The sequence below is a fragment of the Acanthaster planci genome, linkage group LG16 (assembly GCF_054643075.1).
Source record: "Acanthaster planci isolate LZ-2023a linkage group LG16, COTS_SCS, whole genome shotgun sequence".
Taxonomy (NCBI): Eukaryota; Metazoa; Echinodermata; class Asteroidea; order Valvatida; family Acanthasteridae; genus Acanthaster; species Acanthaster planci.
Window position 1 is genome coordinate 13,235,437 of NC_141792.1, and position 27,312 is coordinate 13,262,748.

The window sequence follows — 27,312 nt, forward strand, 5'->3', positions numbered from 1 at the left end:
GTACACAAAAAAAGCCTCGTGTGTGCACGCCAAACTAGACTACAAACTCCACATGGAGAATGCTGACGTATGAATTTTTCCTGACATGTCTGCCTACAATCCCAGCTTTTTTCTCCGAGAGTAAGGCAAGATATTTATCACCGACCTGACGTGTGTATGGTATGTACCTCGGTTTGGTTTATTATGTACTTTAAATGAAAATGAAGGCCGAGAAAAATGGAAAAATTGGGGGTTAAAATTTGTTGCCGTCGTTGTTAGAGCCGTGGGGGGCCGGTGCGTGGCGTGGTGTGGTACGATGTTTTTATTGGACAGCATGGAATCTCATGATGTTGACGTTGGTTTAGCACGAGAACATGCTTAGAAAATACAGTAATGCATGCTCATCCCATTTCAACGAAAAGAAATTGCGGAATAATTCAGAAATAAATGCAACATTGGCTACTTGGCATTTACACTGTCCTGTTGTGCATGGTCATAACACATTGGTCAAATCACTAAGAAGCTGAATTCTACGAGGGAAAAACCCTGCTGCTACAATTCTGACCTCTGCTTGCCGTAAATACTGTGACCTGGGACAAACGAAGATGACTCTAGCATGGAGTACATGTACAAACAGTAACATGTCTTCATCTCTCTCTGGAGAGATTTGCTGTTGTGCTCAGTGCAAAAAAACTCAAGTGTCTTAAGAATGTCATATAAAAAATTTATGGATGTTTGTCGTCTGCTGTGTTGTAGAGAGAATTTTGTTCAACCGTGGAGGTTTGCTTCCTCCTGAAAAGTTCACTTTTGGAGGGAAAACACCAAGTTTACTGAGAAAACACGTGGTGTCCAGTGAGTGGCATCCGTATATGGAACTCTTTCCTTGTTTTTGTTTAATTTATGCAAAATTCCTGTTTGAACTTTTGTTTGGATCATGAGTTTCATTTTGCTTCAGTGTTCTTTCCTCTGATGGGAGCACAGCTAGGAAACATACTTTTATTGAAAATTATTTTGAAAAGTTTGTACTTTCAATTACGTAGTGGCCAGTAATTTATTCACATGAACCGCCAAGGTTTAAATTTCAAATGAGGGCGTGTATGAAAATTATATTTCATAAATGTGAAACTTGTGAAGATTATGTTGGATGATATCAATACACTTCTTTATTGTGCTTGTGGATTGTCACATTTTTATTAGCTGTTCAAATATTTCTGTCTAGGGGCCAACCCAATTTACCAACGAGATACATGTGTGATAAAGATGAACAATATAGATTACATTGAAACATATTTACTCAGATTAAAGATAAAGTTAGATGCCTGTTTAGGAAGTTTACTGTTGATAAGAAAAGGGCTCACCTAAAATTACTTTGCCCAAAGTAAACAAATCGAGTACAGGCTAGTTGTACAACTTCCTGTGTTGACACTGGATGTGGTTATGATGGCTAATTTCTGCTGGAAATGTTTAGTTGGTCCAGTCAGGGTTCATATCGGGATACCTTCAACTACATATATACGTGTAGGTATTTTTCCTTCCTCCATGATCCAATGTTTGCAAAAATATGGAAGAACCTTACACTTTACACATGAACTACATGTACATGCAGCAAAGATGGACCAAGTACTGTACATACACTGTATGTTCCAAACCCTGTGGAAGTAGCGGCTTAGCTAGGATTTTACTAGTGGGGGGAGGGTTTGCACAAGGAGCACCGGCATCTTAATAATTATTCTTATGGGGGGCACCAGCTTTCAGTGGTTTGTATTTCGGGGGAAGCTTTTGTTGTTAGCCTTGTTCAATATTCATTTTTTTTGGTGGGGGGGTGGGCACCGGGATTTTTTTTTTGGGGGGGTCATGTGCTCCCAGGCCCTCTGTGGCTATGCCACTGTGTAGAAGATTGGTTCAGGATGAAAACAGAAACCCCCCCCCCAGTGTTGATTAAAAGAACATGTACACATATTGGAACATTTCCTTCAAAATCACGTCTGCCAGCGTAAAAATTTTCTTTCTAAAATCAGCTCTTGCTCAATGGGTTTGATTTCACGCCCTTTTTATGTGTCTTTTCAAATGTCGTACATGTACTGACCTGTACATTAATCAAAAAGGTTTACATGTACTGAGAAATCAGCACATGTACATGCGGGACAAATTTGGTTGGAGTTGAATTGAAATACATGTTGGGAGTGTTTCAAACAGTTGTGCTGGTTAGAGATGCAATTGCTGATGCCATAGCGGCAAACGAAAGCCTGACCCCCTGGTATATCTCTGGGGGTACAGCGCTCGGCACTGCACAAGCTGAAGGACTTGGCACTACAAATTACTTCTTCTGGCTAGGTTACTTCATTGTTTCTCACACAGAGAGCAATAAAGTCATGTATCCATAGTGCCACAGCACTGTATGGTACCTTGTCTTATCTGTTCTATTAACTTCAAGCCCTTCTCAACATTTTTACGCGTGGTAATATTATGTAATAAAAAGGTGATTGTTTGCATTCAGTTGCCCCTAACATTTATGTTGATGTGTTGATAAGAAAAGTTCATCGTAGGTTACGGAATTGTAGATTTCAGAAGTTACTCTTACCTGTTGTTAAAAAAAAGTACATATCGTCAGATCCCTGAAAGATTCCGTCTGAAAATTAAAACTGGTGTCAGCAGTTGCCCATTATTTTAAAATATCCAGAGCTTTGCTCTACTTTTTTTGGTCTTAGATTTTATATTTGCACAAAATGTGAACTTTGGTGTCATTAGCCAAATGAACAGACGACAGGTACATGCACAAGTACTTTGTTACATGTAGTTCCTGATTTTATACATGTAAGTCTGTTAAGAGTCAGGCAGAGTCAGTCACACCTGATCTACTTTTGTTATTGTTTTATTACCCGGGGGGGGGTAGGAAGATGAATTATTCATCATACTCCACTACCAGCAACCAGTACATACTGTGCATGCATGACCAGACAGGTGCAAGCAATTAGTGCAAATGAATCGCTTCATAAAAGGGGAGGGGGTAAGGAGTCTGATGTGATGCCAAGAAGTTCTTGGAAATTTGCCAACTGTGATGGATACCTGCAACTCGACTGGACGTGGGGTGCAGTTTTCTCGACACCATTAATTTAATGCAGCAGACGGTTTGCTTACTGAACATAGCGCTGTGGTTTATCAACTTGTGTACCATGGATTGTGTGTTAACATGGAGGAGTTTGTGTCGTTCCTTCGTGGTGTTAATGGGCATGGCTACGTGTGTACGTGTGGGTGTAAATCCCTTAGTTTTCAATGCTCTGCCCGAATTAAATAAAACCATTTATCTGTTAAATAGAGCGTGTGTCTTTTGAGGAAAAGTTGTTCATGTTACATGTACAATGCATACATGGACATTACACTCCCTTGGGCAAATTACAAGAGAATGAAAAGAGGCAGTGAGTGAAGCTTTCCATGAACTGACAAATTTTTAGTGGTGTTTGTGCGTATTTTAGTTTTTTTTCCAAGTAATGTGTTTCAGTATGCATTCAGTGAGCAAGGATAAAGTTATTAAGTTCATTACATTTATGACTCATGTGAATCGCGTGTGAAGACCTCCTGGCTTGCTTGCAGTTGCAGCGCCCTCATTGGGTGTGCACACATGCGCTACATGTACATTTACACTGCATGTAAACCGCAGGTAGCACTCAGCATTGTGGTTTAGTGCAAATCACATGTAATCTTGTTGGATTAAGCATGGTTTTAAGGCCAATTGAACATCTTAACTATTTTTGGTGTCAAGCCACCCACTGTGACATTGAATATTTTGTCTACCAGTTTAGGAGTATCTTTGTGACAAAATGCCACTTGTCACACACTGCCTGAGACCGTCTCTACCCTGAAGTGGCTTACCATAATGCAGAAAAAGGCTCAAGCAGGCTTCCCCCCCCCACTGAACAAGTTGCCCTTGGTCATCTAATGACAGCCATGTCAGGAAATTTAGAATGGATTTGATGCTCATATCCTGTGACCAAGACTCACATGCAAGAGATGACGACATCGATTGATATAACTTGTGTTGTGGAGTTGAACAGGATGAGTTTATTTCTTACAAGTTAGTCATTGCTCTGGAGATCAAATTCAGTGTTACCTTCAGGAAGTCCAACAGGGGTCAGCTCGTAAGTCCGACGCCTCATAAGTCCGAAAAGTGTTTTAAAAAGTCCATAAGTCGACACCTCATGTGGTAGATCTGATGCCTCGTAAGTTCGGCAAATGCGATTAAAAGTTCCAACGTTTTTTTTTTTTGGCCCATGGCATAGATCCAACACCTCAAACAATCCTCGAAAGTCCGACGTTTGATTTGACGCTCATTACTAGCGTATGAAGACAGCACTAGGAATAAGACTGGTTCCCGGTGTCAAGTATGGTGTACTATTTATGACGCATACATTTTTAAGATTTCAAAAGTATTATAGTAAAAAAATGCTTTTATATTTAACCAAGTATGATACGTCATTCTTACACGTAGTGGTATTTTGGTTAAAATAAAATACTGGACCAGTGTACAAACTGTGCAAGTTGTCTGCTTGATTTAGTTTTCCTAACAGGGTCAGTACCGTGGGCATGAGTTGGGGACAAAGTTGAATCTTGCTCGCAGGCGACCCTTCGCACAGGCCTCGTACTCCTCCATGTTTCACAGTCAATTGCACTGATGCCTCATATTATGTCCGATGTCGGATTTATGCCGGCGTCAGACCGTTTTGAGGCATCGGAACTATGAGGTTGAAAAAAAATTGCCCATAAATCCGACGCCTCATTATTCCGACGCCTCAAAAGTCCGAAAATTCAGACTTTTGAGGCGTCGGACCCATGAGGCGTCGGCCTTAAGATATGCAGCCGTCCAACATATATCCCGCACATTCAAATGGAAGATTAGTTTAACTGTTGAAGTCAGTAGCATGAAAACGTTTAGGGCTGGGTCAATTCAAATAATTCACTGTTCGAATATTTGACCTTCAATTTGATTGGATATCTGACTATTCGGTCATACCGACCGGCAGATTGTTGATAAACAAACCATATACAAAATCAGTTGCAATAATGCACACAATTGTACATTATGATCAATATAATAGTTTCTCACATCTAGGAGTATCTCCACCCATGATTTAGCATGATTTAAGAGATGAACAATCTTTCTTGTTCTTGTTGAAAATTTCTGTTCCTTTTAAATTGTTTAATGAACAATTTTCTTTTTGAATCGCTGTAAGATTCCTCTCACTTTTCATTTGAATTTGCTTGAAACAAGCCTCCATAGTGTATTTTTTCTCATTTAAAACAAAAGGAAATTTGCCCTTTTTGTGAATTTTACATGCAAATATTCAAATTCGGAAATAATATTCCATAATCGATTGAATATTTGGATATTTGGCACAGCCCTAAAACTTTTGCATCATCTTAATCAGAATCGCAAAATGGAGTCAATTAAAATCAAATCCAATTTATTTTAGGCTTTTGAAACAGAAATATACACGTCTGTAATTCCAATTACCGTACTCAACCAGTAATATTACAAAGAAGCTACATGCATCATTCAAAATGTGAATGAAAATTTAAAGTTTGTGGCACTGACCCCCAAGGCAAGCCTTTATTTTTGTTATTGTCAATCTGTACTTTTTATTTCAGTTTTTGGAAGCAGGTTGGCTTGAAAAAACAAGTAGCTTCTCTTTGTGTGTTTTTGTCTGTTTTTCTTCTTTGTTTCCTTCTAGTTGTGATTGTGAATACAAATGTATAGCCTATTCATGCTTTACCTGAAGACACATAAACAATCAGAGCAGATTTGTCATTTTTTTAGTCTGCAAATTTCATTGTGTGAGCCAGCTCACAATTAATTTTACATTACAAGTCTGCTAACCGAACTTGAAATGTAAACACTCCTAACAACTAACCGTGTAATTTCTAAGGACATGGAACTGTTGGAACTTCATAAACTGCACGAATGTGCTGGGTGCAGGTATTGTCAGACAACCTTGAACCAAGGAAAAAAAAATATTGTTGACCTGCTTGCGTTGATGTTGGGGGGGGGCTAGCATGTCAGTAATTATGGCACTTCACATGGCATTCACGTGGCATCTAGGTCACCTTCCCCTGACGTACATATGTACCGGTACATGTACACTGTAGATTGAGACTGCAGGAGTTGAAAGAACGCTTCTGAGGAAAACAGGTTTTCTCTTATTTTTAGAAGTGTTCTTTAAACCAACCCTAACAGTAGATTCTGAAAGGTGTTCAAAATATGAACAAAACGGAACAGTGGCAGGAATGCTTGGAATTTCTGGGAACACATCCAGAAGCTGAAGCAGCTTGGGGCCCTTCTTATCAAATGTCTTCTATTCATGCACCTGTTGCAAACTGTTTTTTGTGATGTACATGTACTATTGTACACCCCTAACCTTCGACAACTTTTTATTGAACCTTCTGGCACAATTCATGCTGCTTTCATTCCAGTGTTTTCCATTATTTTGATGGACGTTTTGCTGGGACCTGTTTGACTGAAAATGGAACTGACGTGACTTCATTTGTTTTTCTTAGACTGAGAAGTTTTAGATTTTCTGTTGGGGTAAAGAACAAGCACAGTCTTGGTTTTGTGCTGCCAGAAATAACACTTCCAAAAGAAATGAAGTGTGCTGTTATCGAGTAAAAAGTGAGGAATGTTGTTGATGTCAGAAGTTCTTTGCAAAATGTAACCAAAAATCCAGAACATGGTAATTTAATAAACATGTGTTTCCTACATCTAGGTTAGCGTATTAGTCATGACTGTGGTATACAGCAGTGTACTACACATGTGCACATAGGTTCAAATGGAGGCCAACTTATGTTGGTGTTTAAAGTTACAGTCAAGGCAGTATCAGAACAGGCTTGTCCAAATCACTTGGCTGTGGCTTGAAATGTCATATGACTCTGTGGGAACTGGCCGTAGCCACTGCCATAAAGAGACTCCTTTGTACATTGACTCTGGGGGAACTGGCCGTAGCCACTGCCATAAGTAGACTCCTTTGTACATTGACTCTGGGGGAACTGGCCGTAGCCACTGCCATAAAGAGACTCCTTTGTACATTGACTCCGGGGGAACTGGCCGTAGCCACTGCCATAAGTAGACTCCTTTGTACATTGACTCTGGGGGAACTGGCCGTAGCCACTGCCATAAGTAGACTCTTGAGTACATGTCAAATAATTAGGACATTGCCTTATTATTACCAGGTGTTTTTCCAGACCCCCTCCCATTTCCCAAGAATCCCCCCCAGAGTACAAAACTGATAAGGAAAGAAATCAGGAAGAAAGGGTGGCTCAATCCTATGGGTGTGGTTTGTACCGTGCACAAGAAATCTTGGAATGTACAGGGTACATGTATTTAATCTACATGTACAGTACATTGTACATGTGAAAAATATGTGTAGTTTGTGAAAAACTGAAAACAGTGTGTGTGGGAGGGTCATTCTGGAGACACAAATGAGGAGTGACAATTGGGGGAAGAGGTCAATAATCAAATTAGGTTGTGTCCTGATGATGACCTGGTGTGCTGAGGTCAACTTGTAAATGGCAAATGCACATTATCAAGAGTGGACCTACTGCACCTGTACATGTTGGGGTAGGGGGGTAGGGACTCATTATGGTAGACAGTGGTCAGTGTGTACATGTACATTTAGGTTGTGTTTCTTGTTTATACAGCGAGGAGTACAAAAAACTACAAATGAATGTGCTTGCTAATCAGAAAAAAAGATCAAGTTACAGAGCCTGTAGTGGAGAAACAAACAGAAATATTGTAACCAGCTGATGTGTCAGGGAAATGCCTCCACTCATGCTTTCATTTCTGCAGAAATTCCATGCTTGGGGTAAACTACGCACTCTCTTTCCGGCTTTGTGAATTTTTGCTGTGTAGAGTTTTAGGCTGTCTGCCAAATCCAGTTCTGTAAACATGTTTACAGTGAGCCCCAGTGTTGTGCCAAACATTCCAACACGAGTTGAGCAGTCAGACAGGTTTTTCTTGTTGATAATTTCCTGATGTACATACGTGTACATGTGTAGTAAGCTCTACTGTGCCTGAATTATTATCCCATTGACGGTGAACATGACACTGTATGACCAACCTGTTGTCAAGGACACTAGACAGCGAAATGCCCCCTTGGATTAGGCAACTGTACCTTCAGTTTATCAACTTCCATGCAATGCATGCACTCTCTGAATGTTGTTTGTATCAAGTTTGTACAGTATAAACTAGCTCATCTGATCCTATGATGAACTGATGCCTTGGAATGTCACTTATTTGTTATTGAATCTCAGTTTTGCTATTGTCATGGTCAAGTATTCATGTAAGTTGTGCTGAATAGAAAGGAACGGGAAAATATGAGGTCCAGTTCTTGGTAAGTGCTGTGACCGAGATCTGTTAGCCCAAAGGAGAGGAGTTTTATATAACAATACATGCACATACCGATATGTATTTTTTGTAGCAAAATACATGTACACGTACATGTGCCAGTACATTGCAGATTTTAGGGTGACTGAATCCAGTATGATTTTGTTTAACTGCCAGAAATTTTGTTTTAGTCGAAACATGCATGTTGGCTTCCAGGTTTTTTCCCAGCGGGTTTCTTTTTGGTTCTTGTTTAGCTCAACCTCAAAGCATGTTTTTAGCATATGCAATATTTCATTGTTGTTTCATTCAATAATACTTTTACGTCTTCATTTGCATTACGTGTACTTCGACATTTAGCTATTTTAAGTCGAGGCCTTTTTGCCGCTGACATTAACCCCAAAAGTCATCAATCCTTGAACTGTTGGAGGATTTGGGACCGCTTAGGGTTAGTTATTGTGGCATTACATGCACCGGTATATGCCTGGGGCCAATTTCATAGATCTCCTTAAGCACAATATTTGCTTAAGGATGAAATACCTTGCTTGATAAATCAGGTTACTAGCCAAAACTCCACATGATGTATGTTGTTTTGGAATGGTATTCACCTGTTGCTAGGTTTGCATGACAATCACAGATTTTGAGCTGGTAATCTTTGTTTTTTAAGCAAGTATTTTTTGTGCTTAAGCATATTTTGTGCTTAAGTACTGTAGCTCTATGTAATTGGCCCCCTGGTGATTTAATAACATTAGAGACCTGCCGTGGTTCAGGGGTAAGACTGCAAACAATCACAATTGCTGGAAATAGTCCAAATCTAACAGATGAATTGTGGAAGTGCTCAAATTAGAATGATAATTTGTTGCACTTTGTAGGAAAAACGGCTGTTAAACCAAGTAATTTTTCCCTGTATTTTTGTTCCATTTCAGATTGAGTCACTATGGGGATTGACAGCAACAACAGGGCAGGCAGCGGTGCAGCCTACTCCCGTTTTGCCGAGGAAATGGACATAGACTCTGTCAATCTCAGTATGCATGGCTCCTCTGTGAAATCCCTGGGTATTAGAGGCTTTTGCATGACCCACTGGAAGACGCTGATTGTGCTGGTTATCGCACTGCTGTGTTTTGGCATCGGTATCATCATGGGACATTTCATAGCCGGTGCTTGTATAGTGAAAACCAGCACCAATGGAGTTTATAAAAATCAGACTTCAAGTCCAAACAAAGGCGGTGATTCTTCGGCCAGTCCAGTCGCAGCTTGTCCAACCGGGCCTATCAATGCCAGTCCAGCCACCGCCAGGCCTACCAATGCCAGTCCAGCCACCGCCAAGTCTACCATGCAGCCAACGTCAGCCTACGTAGACATGATAAATGGACTTATTGAAAAGGGAAATCTTCGCTCCAATTTACAGTAAGGCATTGCAGTTGTTGGTATTATTCATGTTCCGCTCTTACATGTGCAGCTAAAGTGATCCAGTCACTCCACGTGGTACTTTCGTGTATTTTTCCCTTAGAAGTGCAACTCTCATGTCATATTTGTGTAGGTCAGATTTGTAAGTTTCTTGAATTGACTTTGGTTGGTTCAAGAACAACGAACGTACACGCATCATTGGTTCCTACAGAGAAATGTGTATTGGGCGATACACCGCGGATTTCTTGCTAGAAAATTCCCCTACAAAATCCTTCAAGGTCAACCAATGTGCAAGAAAGTAGTGGCACCAACTGTGGACTTACCTCTTTAAGGGGTGTAGTCACCCATGCATGGGGATACACATAATGTCATCAATTTGCCAAAACGAGTGGTAGGTTTTGAAGGATTCAAGCACGATCACTGGGTTCATTAACCCCTAAACCCTGTCAGATGGAACAACAGGTGTAAAAGCCTGGTGCATTTTGTTGCACTGGGCAATCAATAATGTGGATGAAACTGTCGCCATTGATACAATAAGAAGTGATCCCATTGAATTATGCCCCCCTGGCTGGTAACTGTGTGTGTACAGTGTATCTATCAAGGCCGTTAGGTGGGGTGGAGGGATTACTCATGTGTTGAATTCAAATAAAACGACTAAAATTGCTTATTTGCTGCTGTTTCCAAGATACGTGTTTTCACATTTTTCTTACTGTGCATACGTGTATGATGTACGGTACATGTACATACATGTAGGAGATTCTCAATCATGAATCATATTGCTATACTGAGTCCCATATCTCACAAACTAGAGCCAGTCATCAATTTTAAGCATTGTATCCCTTCCCTGTGTCCCAGAATTAGTCCCAAAATGTTGACTCCATTTGATTCAGAGGTATTTTGGCTTTAGACCAACAGAACTGGTCCATTGGACCTTGCTGCGTTCTGCCGATAAGTAACTTTGGCAGTTTATCACTGAGGCAAAATACCCCACAGGGTTACATGTTGCCTGATCAACTCACACTTCAATAAATCAATGGATCTATCACTGGATTGATATGAAAACGGATTCATGTGGTTCATTTGTGCAGAACCTATACAAATGGAGGCCATCATGCAGGCTCACCAGGAAACCGAGACAAAGCCCATACCATCACCAACACTTGGACCAGCTACGGTTTTGATGTTGTCCAGAAAAATTACCAAGTATTATTGTCAAGACCTAACCCGTAAGTTGAGGAGTTGTTGATTTTTTTAGTTTTGAAAGCTCTCTGCCTTTCATTCCAGAGAGGCAGATTTTTTTCTGTCTTAACCGTAATCCCCTAGGCCTTTTTACTAGGAACCATCCTCAATCCTCCAAAATCCCCCAAAGTTACTTGAAATGTTACTTGGAGGTGTGCCTACTGCCTCAATCCTTCCAAATCCTCCGGCAATTCCTTTCATTTTGTTGAGGCATTCTTGAGTAGTGCAGTTGATTTGAAGAAATATCGGGCCGAATTCATACAAGACTGAGCAAGAACAACACAAGTTCTACCCCACGACCTTCAGTCACGGCATCCTTCGCAAGCAGCCATGCACTTTTGCCATTCACCCTCAATCCTCCAAAGTCCTCCCAGACTCCAAGGATTGAGGAGGGTTACGTTAAAAACATAGGATGCACCTGTGCTGTTTGACTTTATGAAGTGGATAGTAACTGGAAAATATACAAAGTTTTAAACTTTTTATTCCATGAGATCAGGATGATTTTCTTATCAGTATGCAGATTTCTGTTATTTGACTGTGATTTGTTTTAAATCTTTAGAGCCAACCCCAATAGCCTGTCAGTTTATGACATGTCAACACAGAGCGACGTAAACACGTTCATACCAGACGACATCAGTGGGATGACGGTGGATATGCTGCAGCCATTTGCAATCTATGGAGCCAATGCATCAATAACGGTAAGTGCAACAGTACATGTAGTTTTGCAGTTGCACACCCTGGTCTGCATAAGCGGGAAACCATTTCACTGTTGAAGGAAAATCATAGAAAAAGTTTTGCTCAACCCTTACCTTTCCTAACCACACAGAATTAAACAGTGAAGTGTTTAATTCTGCGGGTATAGGTCTGGTAGGCCCATAGCAGGTGGCTTTTGCATTGGGTCCAACAGCCTCTGTGCACAAAGTCTCTATGGGTGTTTAACTTGGTGTGAATGGGGAAGGTTAGGGCCAGCAACCCTTGGGGGGGGTTAGGGTTAATTAATGTTCTTGATGCAGTTTTTAGGCACCCAAAGTGAACTTTGAATACAAAACTCTCGGCCCAAAATAGAGATTCCTATTGCTGGGATGGACATGAGATTTGTATTCTGAAATACTGTGATCACATTCAGGGCCGTACATTGACTCCTGCTTTCAGGCAGTGTTGTAGTTAAGACCACTTAAGACCACACAAGACCAGCATAAGGCCAACACAAGACCTCTAGTCTGAGTTCAAGCCACAAGCTATTCAAAGGAACTGCAACAAAAGCATCCCTTTGTCGCTGTTCACACTGTTACTTGTGTCTGGTCTTGTGTCTGGTCTTGTGCCTGGTCTTGTGATGGTCTTGTGCATGGTCTTACGCATGGTCTTGTTTGTGTCTGGTCTTGTGCCTGGTCTTGTTCGACTACTACACTGCTGTCAGGTGTTTCTACTAACTCCATAAACTGCTTTTGATTTCGTTTCTTGCAGGCAAAACCAATCTATGTCAACTACGGAAGGACCGAGGATTTCAATTTGTTGCATAGGGAAACAGAGTTGAATTACAGTGGTTGCATTTGCCTCGCCAGATTGGGGAAGATTCCCTTAGCTCAAATGGTAGGAAGCAGAGAAATGTTGTACATGAACACCAACCCAGTAGTACAAAAGAAAACAAAAACAGCATAAAGTTGACAACTTAAAAAGCTTGATCCTGACAAAGTGTCTTTGACTGTGAAGACGTTTAAGAAAACGGAATAGTATGTGGACGTTGTAGACCATATAACTGGAAATGAGGCTACTCATGCACGTCTGTTCTCCTAAGAGACTGTAATAACCAGAAGTAGGTACATCTGAAAGGACACTCTTTCTGGGCACTCACAGGTTGGGGGGGAGGGGATAGACTTGCACCGGTGACTGAACTATTCCTGTCTGTGTGTTTAAGATCACATCTGGCTAGAAAGTACATTATAAAAGAAACTGTGCAGGTCTTTATAACTGGACTGTGTACTTACAACCATTAATTTAACCCTAACCCTCCTCAATCCTTCACCTGTTGGAGGATTGAGGAGTATTAGGGTTAAGTTAACTTGCAAGCAAATCCATAGGCAATTCAACAAGTGAATGAGTGGTTTTTTTTTAGTTTTCTGAGGTTAATTTTTGAGCTGCTGTTCACTGTTCTTGTCATGTACTGTAACCAGTCACAAATTTGGGGTATACATACATCTAGTGTCTGATTGGGCTAAGGTTCAGCAACTCTGCTCCCTTTTCAGTTGGTCCTTAAGTTTTGCCAAGCGTATATCGTCTATGAATTTCACTGAACTCAAAATCTGATAGCAGCTATTACATTGTTATCGTTTGACTAGTTAGGCCTACCCTCTTTTTATTCTAACACCTGTTATTGTTTCAGTTACAGTCTCAAGCTTTAAGTTGGGACCTGTTTTAACCAATTTTTATCTAATTATATTTTTTATGTTTCGGTGTTTGATTAAGTTCTTGCTATTATATGGAGATATTTTCAAGTACAATGTAGATTGATTTTGTAAGTGATTTCCGTTCCTGTTTTTGTAAGTTATTTTAGTCGTATTTCTTTGTAAAGTGCCTGTGATTATTGTTATGCAGACCACGCCATCCAAATTTTAATTTATTATTATTATCTTACAGGCTGAAATCAGCAAGGGCCGAAATTGCACTGCCCTTGTTGCTTTTCCCGATCCCAAGACTTACGCCAATCCTAATGGCAGGACAACAGCAGATAGTTCCTTCCCAAGCACCTGGTGGCTTCCTCCGGATGCGGTGCCTCGTGAGTCAGCCAGGCTCAGTATGGGTGACCCGTCAACTCCATTCTTCCCTTCCAACAGTAAGTGGATAAGCGCCATCTCTCTAGATTTGGGAAGGGGGCAAGTTTGCTCTCTCGCACATGTTATTAAAACCAGCTGCTCGGTTTCTATCCATTCAAAGGAGAAACAAGAGGAGGTGCGTTTTTACAAGCAGTGGTGGGAAACTAAGGACAGACTAAATACGTTTATGCCCTTGTGCAATTTCCACACAAACAATCAGACTCTAATAAAGCTCTTTCTAAATTTTAAATAACTGCCATAATTCCACATAATGAAATGAATGTACCTTTTTAGCCAAAAGCATTGAAAAGGATTTTTGCTGGAACTGGGATCATCAGATGCCAATTGCTATCTTGGTGTGTTTGGGGAGAACTGTAAAACAAGGAAAGAATCTTTGGCTCGTTTTTCAGATGTAGCACCCCGGAAACCTCTGTCCTTAGTGGAAGACTTTCCTGTTCTCACAATCAGCTATGAGACTGCAAAGGGACTTCTGAGGTGAGTGCAAAGATTGTGGCTTCAGGATTTTTTCACCTTGCACTTGAGAAAAAATTTAGGGCAGATTGCCTCCCCTTTCTCAGATCTTGCTCAGTAACTGATCACTTTTCTTTGGTGTGTTTGTGTAGTCATTAAGACATTTGTAAAGTTTCAAATCCATTGTACGAAAGGTTTCATCGTTTGTCTTTTCCCTTGTGCATGGTCAGCTGGAAAAGAGTTTCACAGTTTTGCCATCTCCTTTGATGAATGTATTAGGCTTTCTAATAACTGAATGAAAGTATGTACAGTTCTTGTTGATTTTGTTTCAAAATATCTGCAATACACTGGCGAAAAGTCACAAAGGTTTGTTGCAGCTAGGACAAGAACTGTGTTAAGATCTAAGAAGAAATACTGACGATCTCTTTGAAGGGACAAACTGTCAGTAGGCAAGTTAGTTCAAGGACCACTAGTTAACTAGTGGATAGTTCATGACGTACCAAGTGTATGTGTAGTGAAGTTGAACTGTGAATGACCATTGTCAACCATTGTCAGGTCATTAGGTCAAAGGGGAGAAAAGGTGGCAGCAGGGAGGGCCAAATTGCAAAAATAAAAGTGAAAGTGGTCGTTTACTAGTGACGTACTGTTTTTCTGGCATATCTCTTTGCGCTGTGACTAGTCCAACCATCATCGACTAGTGTGCGTTCGATCAGAGTTTGTCGAACTATGGTTAACTATGGTCATTGATCTAGCTTGCCCTGTGTCTAGAACACAGCAGGCTTGGATGAGGCTTCACTGTCTCTGCTTGCTATTACCCTAGGGACATGCATAGCCCCCCTGCCATTCGTGACTGGACCATTGTGGCCGACCAGACTTTCATAGGGCCAGGCTTCCAGGATGCAAGCCACCGTCTCAAACTCGACATCTTCAATACTCTGAGCTTGGTTGATATCACCAATGTTATTGCAACCATTCCGGGAACCACTGAATCAGGTGAGAGCCATCAACCTAAACAGTTACACTCTTGGTTGGCAGAACCTGTAGCTGGTACTTGACAGAATATCAGAAGATTGGAATTAATACCTTCTGACGTCAAACAAAACCTAACACTCATACTTGGGGATGATAAGACATCTACTCATTAAATTCTATAGCCAGTTAATGTCGGATTTTATTACCAGAAAAAGATGCTTGGGGTTGGGTTTTTTACCCATCGTTGTGGGTGTGGGAACGACAGATTAGGACAATAAGGTGTGTCTTGAGAGGAGTGGTGTCTCTTTGTCCCCGGGAGGTTAGATGATTCATCCCTTTGCGCGCTGCTCTATGAAACAATGGCCATTGTGAAAAGCTGTCCTTTGTTGGTCAACGCCATCAACAAACTGTCCAGTCTGGAATCTCTGACTCCCTACCACCTCCTCACAATGAAGTCCAGCGTCCTGCTACCACCTCCAGGCAGTTCTTCCCACCAGATGTGTATCTCTGATAGAGATAGAGACAAGTACATTATCTCACTGAACAGTTTTGGAGCAGGTGGCACAAGGAATATCCACAGAATCTTAACTGTAGGCAGTGCTGGACCATACCAAGAAGAAACATCATGGTGGAAGACATCCTCCTCTTATTTGAGCCCGACGTTGCTTGGAACCAGTGGGCATTGTTATCAAAACCTCCAATTACAAGGACAGCCTACTGAGGAAAGTTAAGGTTCAAGTTGGGACTCAAAAGTTGTGCCATTGTGCTGTGACTCGACTAAGCATTATTCATTAATGTTTCAACCACAAATATGACAAAGAGAATTCTTAAACGAGTGTACACATCCTCCATGAAACAAACAAGGAGATTTATGTTTAACAAATTATTCGCCGTCAAGGGGCTAACAGGGCACTCTCCCGCATAGTAGAAGAGCCTGTTTAACTAATGATGCACTCTTTAGGACAAAATCAAATCGTCGGATGCCTGGAAGGTCGTAATCGCTTACAACCTTTTGCCGTGAAGCATAATTGCTGCAAAAACAAGTTTTCCCGGCCAAAAGATGTATGTATGCTACTATTTTATTTTAATGAAACATAAAGATTTCTTTGCAAATAGTTCCCAAAATATTTCCCAAGTAGTTTGATAAGTTGCTCAAGGGTTGTGTTTTGCACAGCTTGTGTTGATTTTGTAGTAAGTTTTTATCCGTTTTTACTAAATAAAGAGAGTTTGTTTCTTACGCCCTTTTACTCAGAACATTTTTTTCTACTGTGATTATGCTTCCGGGCAGAAGGGTGTAAGTCTGCTTACTAGCTTTTGCCGGGCACACAACGAAATCTTTTATTGTCGATTCACGTGCCTGTCCTCGAGAATGCTGCTTTACCCATGATTGTGTCTGCCTGCCTGTGTTTTCTTCAGATCGTTATGTAATCATCGGCAATCATCGTGATTCATTCACGCAAGGCATGGTCAGCCCTGGTACGGGTACAGCTTGCTTGATGGAAGTGGCTCGAGTCTTGTCAGAATTAATAAAGAAAGGTAAGAAAGTGGGGGGGGGGACATATTGCTGACTGTGCTGGTTCACCTTTCCTACCTCACAACTCCCATCCTCAAACATAGATCATCCAAGTTTTGGATTCTCTTACAAGATAGCAATTGTGCCCTGTGGTTTGTAACCTGGAGAAGGGATTTGCCTGCTTGCAGGTAATAGACGTTAATGTGCGACTGTATCCTGTCTGGTTAAGAGAGACTATCATGTCATCCTTTGTGACTTTTGGATCAACTTCAAGGTTCTGGGCATTAACGTCAAGAACCTTCCTGAAACTTACATGTAAAACATCTGCCACTGTGCAGGAAGACACCTGTTGATTTGAGATTGATTGGTTTGTTTTGGGTATAGGATGGAGGCCCAGACGGACTATCATCCTAGCTAGCTGGGATGCAGGGGAGGATGGATTGATTGGCTCAACAGAGTGGGTGGAAGTAAGTTTTGCATATTGTCCTGATCTGTATGCTCATACCGTTTTTATGCAGGTAATGATCTGTATGCTCATACATATGCAGGTATGATCTGTATGCTCATGCATATGCAGGTATGATCTGTATGCTCATACATATGCAGGTAATGATCTGTATGCTCATGCATATGCAGGTCATGATCTGTATGCTCATACATATGCATGTAGTTGGCTCATTTCACCCAAAGGTTGACTATTTGACATGTACATGCACGTTAAAGAAGGTTTATTGTTTTTATACTCTTTCTGTCTTCAAGTCAATTTGTTATTGGGGCTCATGCATGAAAATTGTTCCTTCAATGCATTCTTGTAATCTCTTGAAAGAATTACAGACATCTGAAAGCAGCATTTGTCCAATTTATGCACCTAATTGTGTGATGTTTGGTAAAAAGACTGTACAGAATGTGTTGATGTCATTTGCTGGGCTTAATGGACTTGTCCTTTTGTAATAATTCAGGAAAACCTGGAGAAGCTGCATTCTCGAGGTGTGGCATACATCAACCTAGACGATGCTGTGTCTGGTAACTACAGCTTTGCCGCTGCTGGCAGTCCTCTCCTCTCCAAAGTCATCTTTCAGGCTACCCAGGACGTAAGTTGCTTAAACGTCAGACCTAACACCTTGACCCTTTGAGACATTTTCTGGGTGTCGTGTGTGTGAATCGAACAAATCCATCCGTAGGGAAGTGGGAACCTACCGATTCTACCAAAATCTAACAATGAATATTGTGCCTTTGGTTTACAGTCCACTGGTTGATTTGATCAGATGTAGGAAAGCTCTTGGAAACAAAATGCCTTGAGGACTAGAGTTATAGACTGAAGCCTGTAAATTTTCCTAACAGTTCAAGTTTTTTACTCTGAGTTAATGACCAAACTAAACAACTTTTTCTTCAGGTCAATGTTCAATCCATTACATGTTCCTGAGAAATGTCAGGTTTGTTTGTTTTTTTGGTTAGGTGAGTTGTCCTGACCAATCCCATCACAGCATGAGTATTCATCACAATTGGGCATCAAGGAGACCGATCAGTGCATCCATCCAGCAGCCTCAGTAAGTTATCTGTCTTAACCTATATTCAGGCCCATTCTAGACACGACAAGATGCAGGGCTTTTGAAAGCAACATGGCTGATGTATGAACTCGACTGAATGCAACAAAATCTATCTTAAATGATAATTCCACTCAATACAGCAAAATGAAGTACAGCAAAATGAAATACAGCAAAATGAAATACAGCAAAATGAAATACGACAAAATGAAGTACGGCAAAATAACCTTGCTGCCTGCATCAAGATCGACACAGATGGAATTCCACTAAGTGAGAAACTTTTCCTGACTCTTGATATCATAAGCACCCTTTCTTTCTTGTTTCTAGACTGGACCCACTGGGCAAGTCAAGTGATTCAGCTCCCTTCTTAATGCTGGCTGGAGTACCATCGGTGGATTTGCAATATGTTTATGATGAGGTGAGCACCCTGTTTCCATTCTGAAACTGTGCAAAGTCATTTCCAGAAGTCGTGGCTGAGGCTAGTGATAATACACTCCTATTGAAGCCACTAGCAAGGGGCTGTCCATAGAATTGTATGACACTCCTAGCCTTAGCCAGTTTATTTGGTTATATACTCACCTGAATAAGCAGTATTATGTAGAATCTGACCTCACCGTTATTGTGCAGAGCTGATTGGTTTTGCCTATAAGATTGATTGTCATGTGTGTAGCAGAATTTATATATATTTATCTGGACAACCTCAGAGATGATATGGCATTGCTCATCATGACCTGTCTTTGTTAGCAAAGATGCCAACTTCAAGCTCCCAGGTTTTAACTCGTTAAAACATGGCCTTCGGTGTAAAAAGCAGATTCTTTCATCAACTCGGGTGAATCCTCTTTGACAGGAGTATTACAATGTGCCGAGATATCCCACCTTCCGGACCTGGTACGACCAAGCCCAGAACATCAATCTCTTCATTGATGACGACTTCTCAATCCATGCGGCCGTGACGGAAGTCACAGCAAGGGTGCTGGTCACCCTGGCCGACACGCCCAAACTGTCGATGAAGCTGACCGACTACAGCGATGCTTTAACCAGATATGTGCAGCAGTTCAAAGCATGGTACGGTGGCCTGCTCCAGACCCACGGAATATTTTTAGGTGAGATGGTTAATTATCGTGTCTTGAATAACTGTGTGACATTCTCAAGCTAAATAGATTTCCCCTTTGAAAAGAAGTACAATTTATTTGCTTTTTTTGGTATGGTTTGTGTGGAAAGTTCCTTTATTTGACAAAGAATACTTTGTAGAGAGAACTAGTTCGACAAGGCGAATAGTAGCTCTCCGTTTTTTCAAATAAAGTTACTACATCAGACATGAGGAGCAACTAGGCCATGAAAATCCACTGGCCTACATGTGATGTGTGTTGCTTAGTGGGAAGGGATTATGACTCGTAAACATGGGGTCAGGAGTTTGAATCCTGCAGCTAGTTTGACTTTGGGCAAGTCACTTTGATAGTACCACTCACCGCCTCCACCCAGGAGTATAAATGGACAACTGTGAGGGCAGAGATGGTCGTGTTTGATTAACCATTTGCATTTGTAATGGCAGCATTGAATTGTATATACTCCCTGGGAACCTGAGATGGATGTAGGAATGTTTGTAGCCCTGGGAACAGGGTTGATGATATACCCCTTGTATCCCTGTGTAGTTTGGTACTATCTGGTTCGTAAGTGACTTCATCATGCGCACGGACTGATTGCAGGGTTCTGTTAGACAAACATTCAAGTTGCATGTTAATTTCTGGTATGATGGTTCTATGTAACTCTGTGTGCAGTGGGTGTGGTTTAAACTGAAGTGACGTCACTCTAACAAACTGGATAGTGTCGTTAATATTTTTATCAGTTTTTTAACGTCACGTTTGAAAAGCCTGTGAAGCTGATTTCCTTGTCAGAGCTACCCCCAGCAGTTCAAGGACAGGAAGATACGATATTTTTAATCCTGACTCCATTAGGGTTCCAACCTGGACTCGGCTGAATCCGATGCCAACTGTTAAGAGCAAAGATTTTGCCTTAAAAAATGCTGATATTCACTGAAGTTGTTTCATATTAGTCTGAGTAATTTTGTCGGGCCAGGCTGGTTTTAATTAAGAAATGTTCAAGTGAGAAATCATTGATGTGAATTGAATGATTTTATTTAACGAAGTTAATTTAACAGTTTGCTCCCTTTGGCTTGGTTTTCCCTTCTTCAGATGATTTAGAAACATCTGTTAACTTCTTTTCGAGGATGGCAAGTGCCTTTCAGGAGCAATTCGATTCCATCGATGAAACCGAGTAAGTTCTCTGTTTTTTTAATAAATGAAATGTGAAGAAAAACGTGTTGCAAATTGTTGGTCCTCGCCTGCAGTTGATTTCTGGGATTGGAGGCCATTTCAGAAATATAATCCTAGCTGCTTAATTCAACAGGATTCTTAATAATTAACACAGCACCGACATTGCATGGTGGTTGACAATAATGGATTTTCCTTTAATGAAATCTAATTGCTTTCCCATGTTGTATTATTCCTGGGCAAGTCAACATCAATCGGATCACATATCCAGTAATTCTTGTGACTCGTCATCGTCCATTGTAGGACTGGCTGTTAGAACTGGTGTAGCTTTCATACTCTGTACGTTGATATGATCAAGTTTGACATGATCAAGTAACAGAAACCATCATAGCCAATCAATCCAAGTTTATACAGGTGTAAAATTCCCAACAGCTACATGTAGGACCTGTCACCTGTCCACATTGAGAACTTTTTGTCTGCCTTATTAAGATGCAATGACTGTTCAACTTTCCAGTTCCGGGCACATGATCATTTATTTCAGTAAAACCCCATTCCTTATGTTCAAAGAGGGACATATCTACAAAGTAAGTGGACAAATTGAAGTAAGAGACAGTACTTCATGAGTTTGCTGCTATTTCACAAGTTCGCGTTGGCATCGACATTGCATACGAGTCGCCCGTTAAACCGACCGAAAAATTTGCATAGAATGGCACCAAAGATTCAGCTTTGGACATGCTGTGGAATTTAGGAAATGACCAGGATGAAGTATTCAAGTTTGTAAAACAGGTAAAATGCAAGTTGCTATTCAGCTCAAAAATCAGCTAACCTAAAAATGCTGTGACAAATCTTTGAAGTAATGTGACTTTGATTCCATAGCAATATTTTTTGAATAGGCATATTTAAATAACATTTCCTGATATATTTTGTAAATGTTACAGTTAGTGTCCTCTTGACTCCTTTGCATATATGTTAATTTCAGTTGAATTATTTAGAATCATGAAATAAAAAGGCTGTCGTGTTTGTGACTGTTTTTTGTTTGACTTGTTTTCTAGTGAGTTCACTTTGCGGAAACTGAATGACAACATCATGTCTGTAGAGAGAGCATTTCTAATCAATGAAGGTGTATCATTTAATCCTGAATCAAGGTCAGTAGATGAATGTAACCCAATGTAACAATGTGTCACAGGTTTCCAGAGCAATATTTGAGTGAAAGGCCTTTGAAAGAATCTTGCGCCATGTAAATGAATCCGAGTCCTCAAGATTTGTACCCATGTGTTGTCAAGTTTTCTCAGGATTCCACACTGGGTGATACATCAAAACATAGAGTTCAGTTTGCTATTTCTCTTCAAGCTGAAATTGGATGGGATAGCAGTTGGACCAGACCTGTCTAGTGTCTACTCTGTATCTACTCCAAACAAGAGCAAAAGAGGGCGTGTTTTTAAATGAAATTGACAATCCTTTGGTACCACATAGGTGCAGAGTTTATGCGTGTTTGACGAAAGGCACGCTAAGAACACACAACAAATTCAGTCTTGAATGTAACCTGGTTGGAAAACTTCATACCAGTCTGTCTTCAGCTTGGGGCGGATAAAGCACCGCCCTCATTGACAGGCTGGGCTGACAATCTAACTCCGTTGACACAAGCATTCGATGCCCGCATAAATTCGCAAGAAATCTGTGAGCGTACTCTTGAGCCAGGGAACTGAAGAAGGTTGTGTATGTGTCGTGTGGCCTCAAAGAGATCACTGCGCAGTAAAGGATCTATCACTGGTGTTCACCCTGGAACCCCCGTTCCACTGTTTTGTCAAGAAATAGTTGAAACAAGCTCAAGAAGAGTTAAAGGTCTTTCACTTCTGTTGATGGAATCAATAGAAGCTTTGAGTGTTTTCACTGACATAGAGGCTTTGCGTGGTAGCCAAACCCTCTATAACTCTTTTATTTATTGAAATTCCAAACTGAGTCAAATGTTTGATAGTTTGTGGGGAAAATAGGTTGCTTGGATAATTCTTTTTACTGCATTGAAAATGGAAAGCTATTGAAAACCTTTTGCACCATATTCAAATACCCTGGTCATATTTTAACTTGTCAAAAATAAGTTCATAAATGACCTCATGTATTTATCAACAGGCATCTGATCTACAGTGCCAACGTGACATCCGTCTACAAGGGGGCATTCTTTGGTCCACTGTCTCAAATGATCGTCACGGAGAGGGAGCATGGTAATTGGAACTTGGTTGAAGAAACTCTTGGCTACACAATCCTTGGTCTGAATCAAGCTGCAAATATCCTGTCCAGTGTGACTTCGTAATGGTAACTTGTAGAAAATCTTCTCTTCAGTTATGTAGATTTTATTTTCCTTTTTATCCTTTTTCTTGGTCAGTTAAAATTGCTTTCCCTGATATGGGAACATATATTCAACTTTCCCTCTCTTGTGTATTTTTTGTTTGTTGCATTTTATTTTCAACATGACTGAAGACTGATTTTTATCAAACAACTTGCAGTTACGTCAAGTGTTCCAAAAAATCTGCCACAATGTAACATTTGGCCAGTTTTATGGGATTTTTTCGAACACAGAACTATCCCACCCAGGCACTGTCTTGGAGGATTGTTGGATATACATTTATTTATGCAATGATTGAAGATAGGAGTGTTATGTTGTTCCATTAACTCTAGACAACTCTACAAAACCTAACAACGCCCCAAAACATACACAAGTGGAAATCTTTCAATCCAGTTTGTCTAGTCCTTTGACCTCTCATATTCACTACCATCTTCACTCTCTGTCCACTCAATATAATTCTGCATTGACTTTTTCAAACCAACTGTTGATCTTGTCTCGGCTTTTGACTATACTCTGAAAATGTCTGTAAATAATCCCACAGAATGTATAAAAGTTTGTACTTGTCTCTTTAAACTTTGAAGGAAAATATTTTGCATTTAAGAGTATTATATAGTATATTTGCATTGAAGAATGAAATTTTTTGCAGGTTAATGATCACAAACAAAAATGCTACCGAAAAAAGTTCATTTTTGAAATAGTGCATGATTTTATGCAGTAATGGAGAAGCTATAATCCCAGTGATTTCAATTGTTTAAATAGTGTTGATTACAAATTTTTTTTACGAATAATTTTTTTACTAATAATTACAAACACTGCTGCTTATGGACATTCGAAATGTGTATATACATGTATATTATAAACTGTGAAGCTAACAGTTTTTGTGCTGAAAAGTTTTGTCCCAAGAAATGTATCTAAACGTGTGTAGCGTATCTGTGTTTGAAAACTGCTGAAACAAAAAGGCAAAAACAGAGAAGTTGCTAAATTTTGATGTTTACGTTCTGAAACAGACAAGAGTCTTCTTTGCAATATTAGAATTTAGCTGCTGTCCAAGTATTGATTAAAGTGACTTTGACACTATTTGTGAAGGCCTTCGTGTCCTGCCCTAAAGGGTGGCCACATTAGCAAAAGCATTATCTTGAGTCGCTTCACTTTTTTATGGATGACATCCAGAGGCCTCCGTTGCTCTGCAACTTTTGTATTTTTTCGTCATCAGTGCAAGATTTATTCATAAAATTCTCTAGCAGGGGATATTGTGTAACAAATGTTCAGGCTAAGCGGACGTGTACTGCACTTAGGACCAGTCTCAACAAATTGAAATCTTGGTCTTATTTTTGTTTTAAATTGGCCTCTTTTGACCAGCTAGACGTCAGCCTTCGGCCGATATTAACTTTATTTCGATATTCTATTTTCTGCTTTGAAGGTCTGAAGCAGTGCACTCAGCGTACAGTGTATTGCATGGTGTTATATTTTGTGTCAAATTTTGACTTTTCGAATTTTATTTTAAAGAAAATGTACCTCTGAACAGAAACGCGAAATTTCAGCCTTACTTAATGTAGTTGACTTGCGCGTATGATAACCAAAGCGTACCTTGTACTTGGGTCAGATTTATGCATGTTTAATTAATTGAAAGCATTTTTCTCTCGCATTGTTCTTATATTTGTGTTTTGAACTCTCCTGCAAACTTACCTTTGTTATGTTTTTTCTCCATTTTTGTTCTACATACGTTGAAATTTTCCGGCAAACCCTAGTCAGAAAAATTACACTCTACGGTCATTTTTTGTGAATTTTGATAAAAGTGGTTGAAATACCGTCTATTGGATAGATATTCATGCAGACATCTTTTTTCGTTTTGTTTTTCTTGTGTTTATTTTTGAACCGTCCACGACATGTATACAGAGGTTGAGAAGGTGGTGTACTTTGGAAGTTTCAAACTCGTATAAAGAACATTTGGATGACTCCTGTGAAGATTTTGTACATAGTAAGACGGGAATCATCAGAACTCAGTCGCGAAGAGTAGACATCTAGAGCTGCAATAACTAGTTGTTGGCAGAAATCACTAAGGTTATACTACACTTTAATGTGTCACACCAATAGTTTTAAAAATTAAGGTACGCTTACTTTTGCAAGTTACTAGCACCTGTCCGGCTCGTAAGTGTGACGTCATTGCAGTTTAAACCGCACCCACTTGCACGGTGTGGCATAGAAACTATCGGAACGGAGAGTAGTAAACATTTCACTTCTTAGCTAATGGCCAGTAGGCGTTAGTAATGGCAGTGCCAGCGTGTATGTGGCGCAGTCACGAACCAATGGGATTGGTGCAAGTAGCACAAGCGTGCGCGTAGAGAAATGGTTGCAGCCCGAAGTCGTGGCTGCGGCTTGTAGTGTAACACAGACATCTCTGAACAATGGTGTTGCTATTGGCCGAAGCCGTGAGTGTTACACCCAGACCTGGCCTAAGGCCTTCAAACACAAATTTTACTGCAGAAGAGTCAGAAGGCAGCCTATCGTGTTGAATAACTTTACAGTGCAATTTCTTTGATTGTTTTCACATGTTTGTGTGATCATGTGTAGTTACTATCATGTGCCTCCAATCTTCGCACAAAAATACACGAAGCTCGTTTGGTGGTGTTCTCAGATGAGAAGGTTTAACACGTTCCTCGTTTTTCACTTATTAATGCAAATAACCTGTGTCGTCATAAACATTTACATTTGGATTGATAATAGGCTTGTTAATTGGAGTTATATTTTCGTTGTTAACGTTCTGTGGAACACATACGCGTACTTGATATGCTTAGAATCCCCCACGTTACCCAAGTACTGGCATAGGAGCTACAGTGGTCGTTATTGAAATACCCCAAGGCTCCATTATTGTTATGCAATGAAGTCTCAGGTTAATGACTTTAGAAATGCACTGTGTCGAGTGTTACATGTTGTAGTAAATTTTTGGCAAGAACCCTCGAGTCCTCAACCGCAAGAAATAGAAGCCAGCGACAGCATACAAGTGTAATGCTTGCACATGCTAGGTTTAGCTGGAATTTTACACTTTTAGAGGAAAAAATAGCTTCAACCTATCAGAATCGATGGAAAAGTTTTAGCTGTCTGTGAGAAATATTTTCTCAGAGAGTGGCGCAGTAATTTGCGTTCACGAAATATGAAGATGGTCACACATTTCCGAGGATCTTTGGTAGCTTCAGAGCTAGCACCAACACCATGTTCCATAGGACGGCGTTGCTAATTAGCCAGTACGGTATCTCAAAAAACAAGGTCATTCGGGAACAAAGCACGCGCGCGACGTGACGTCCGACGCACTTCATTTTGGCCCTTCGCTGTTTGGATACCGAGCCGGCTCATCAGCACCGTTTCATGGGAGTAGCGCGTACACAAATTCGAATCGTCACTCGGAGATTTTATCAGCTCCCAATAATGAGCCAGTTCAGCATTACGACTGCGCATGCCCAAAATGAAACGCGTCCGAGGCCATATTCGGCTACAGCAATACGCGCACGAGGTCTGCCCTGTCGGCGTGGTCATACGGCCGGCAACTCGCACGTGAGCTCTGCTCTCGAATGAGATTTTCTTTTCGTGCAAAAGTTCCATGATGAATATTGAAAGTCGTCCTAAATTTTAAGGGTTTGGAATATCTATGAGCAAGTTAATCAGGCTTTGTTTTTGTTGGTTTTTTTGTACAGCGTGTGTTTATAGATGTATATGTTTTTGCTCTGAAGTGATTGTGTGCTTAAAGTTACTAGCCTATGTTCTGTTCCTTGTGAAATGCAAACAGGCTTGTACAGAAATTGATTGTTATCTTGACTGTATGTAAGATATATATTTTGAGGAGATATTATTCATCTGAGATTCTTTAAGTTTGAGTAGCTAGAATGACGCCCAAATACCCCCGTTGATTCCTTTATACACTGCAGTCCTATATCGCTTTCTAAGGTATGTTTAACAGTCTTCGATATTTATTTGTATTCATGTACATTGAGAAGGGTGTTCATTGTATTGTTGGTACCAATCCTGTACCCACTAGATATTATACCAGAGTGCAACAATAAATGTGAAATCGCTTCATGTGGATTTTGTTTGCTGTCGTTTCATTGCATCAGACTGAACAGAATGATATATCGCAGCAATACATAGTACACTCGCTGTCGTTCAATACGAAGCCGTTGTCCAAATGATCGGGCTTTGACCGGGAGTATCGTGAACACTCATCCGTTGGAAGCTGTACAGGTGAAATTTATATCGGCCATTACCGTCAGCGGCTGGTATTCTTTATGGTGGTTGGCACGAGCGCCCCCTCAACTTGTATTGGTCTTTGGGGCAGTCAGTCTCAGTCGTCATCTTGTAGAATCAGTGCCGTTATAAATGCTGGCTTTTGACCAGATGAATGGACCT

General features: G+C 40.5%; 1 protein-coding gene across 2 annotated transcripts; it reads left to right on the plus strand.

Annotated features, from left to right (window-relative positions):
• Positions 1 to 26,991, plus strand: LOC110979031 (putative N-acetylated-alpha-linked acidic dipeptidase). Of its 2 annotated transcripts, none has more exons than XM_022234489.2 (17): positions 1 to 159; positions 9,274 to 9,754; positions 10,843 to 10,980; positions 11,553 to 11,691; positions 12,458 to 12,583; positions 13,628 to 13,823; positions 14,214 to 14,298; positions 15,095 to 15,267; positions 16,663 to 16,782; positions 17,144 to 17,226; positions 17,719 to 17,850; positions 18,215 to 18,306; positions 18,631 to 18,721; positions 19,151 to 19,406; positions 20,496 to 20,577; positions 21,626 to 21,718; positions 22,701 to 26,991. In XM_022234489.2, the coding sequence occupies exons 2-17, from the start codon at positions 9,285 to 9,287 to the stop codon at positions 22,879 to 22,881; spliced, it is 2,457 nt and encodes an 818-aa protein (XP_022090181.2). In that variant the 5' UTR covers positions 1 to 159; positions 9,274 to 9,284; the 3' UTR covers positions 22,882 to 26,991. The 2 variants fall into 2 exon arrangements, with proteins under 2 accessions (XP_022090181.2, XP_022090182.2); XM_022234490.2 differs by lacking the exon at positions 1 to 159 and adding an exon at positions 8,202 to 8,357.
• The last annotated feature ends 321 nt before the right edge of the window (positions 26,992 to 27,312 follow it).

Excerpts from the sequence above, each read along its gene's own strand:
- LOC110979031 (XM_022234489.2), top strand. The coding sequence starts at position 9,285 with ATGGGGATTGACAGCAACAACAGGGCAGGCAGCGGTGCAGCCTACTCC. Across the intron at positions 16,783-17,143 it reads GTCAGAATTAATAAAGAAAG|GATGGAGGCCCAGACGGACT; the intron begins GTAAGAAAGTGG and ends TTTTGGGTATAG. Across the intron at positions 21,719-22,700 it reads TCATTTAATCCTGAATCAAG|GCATCTGATCTACAGTGCCA; the intron begins GTCAGTAGATGA and ends ATTTATCAACAG.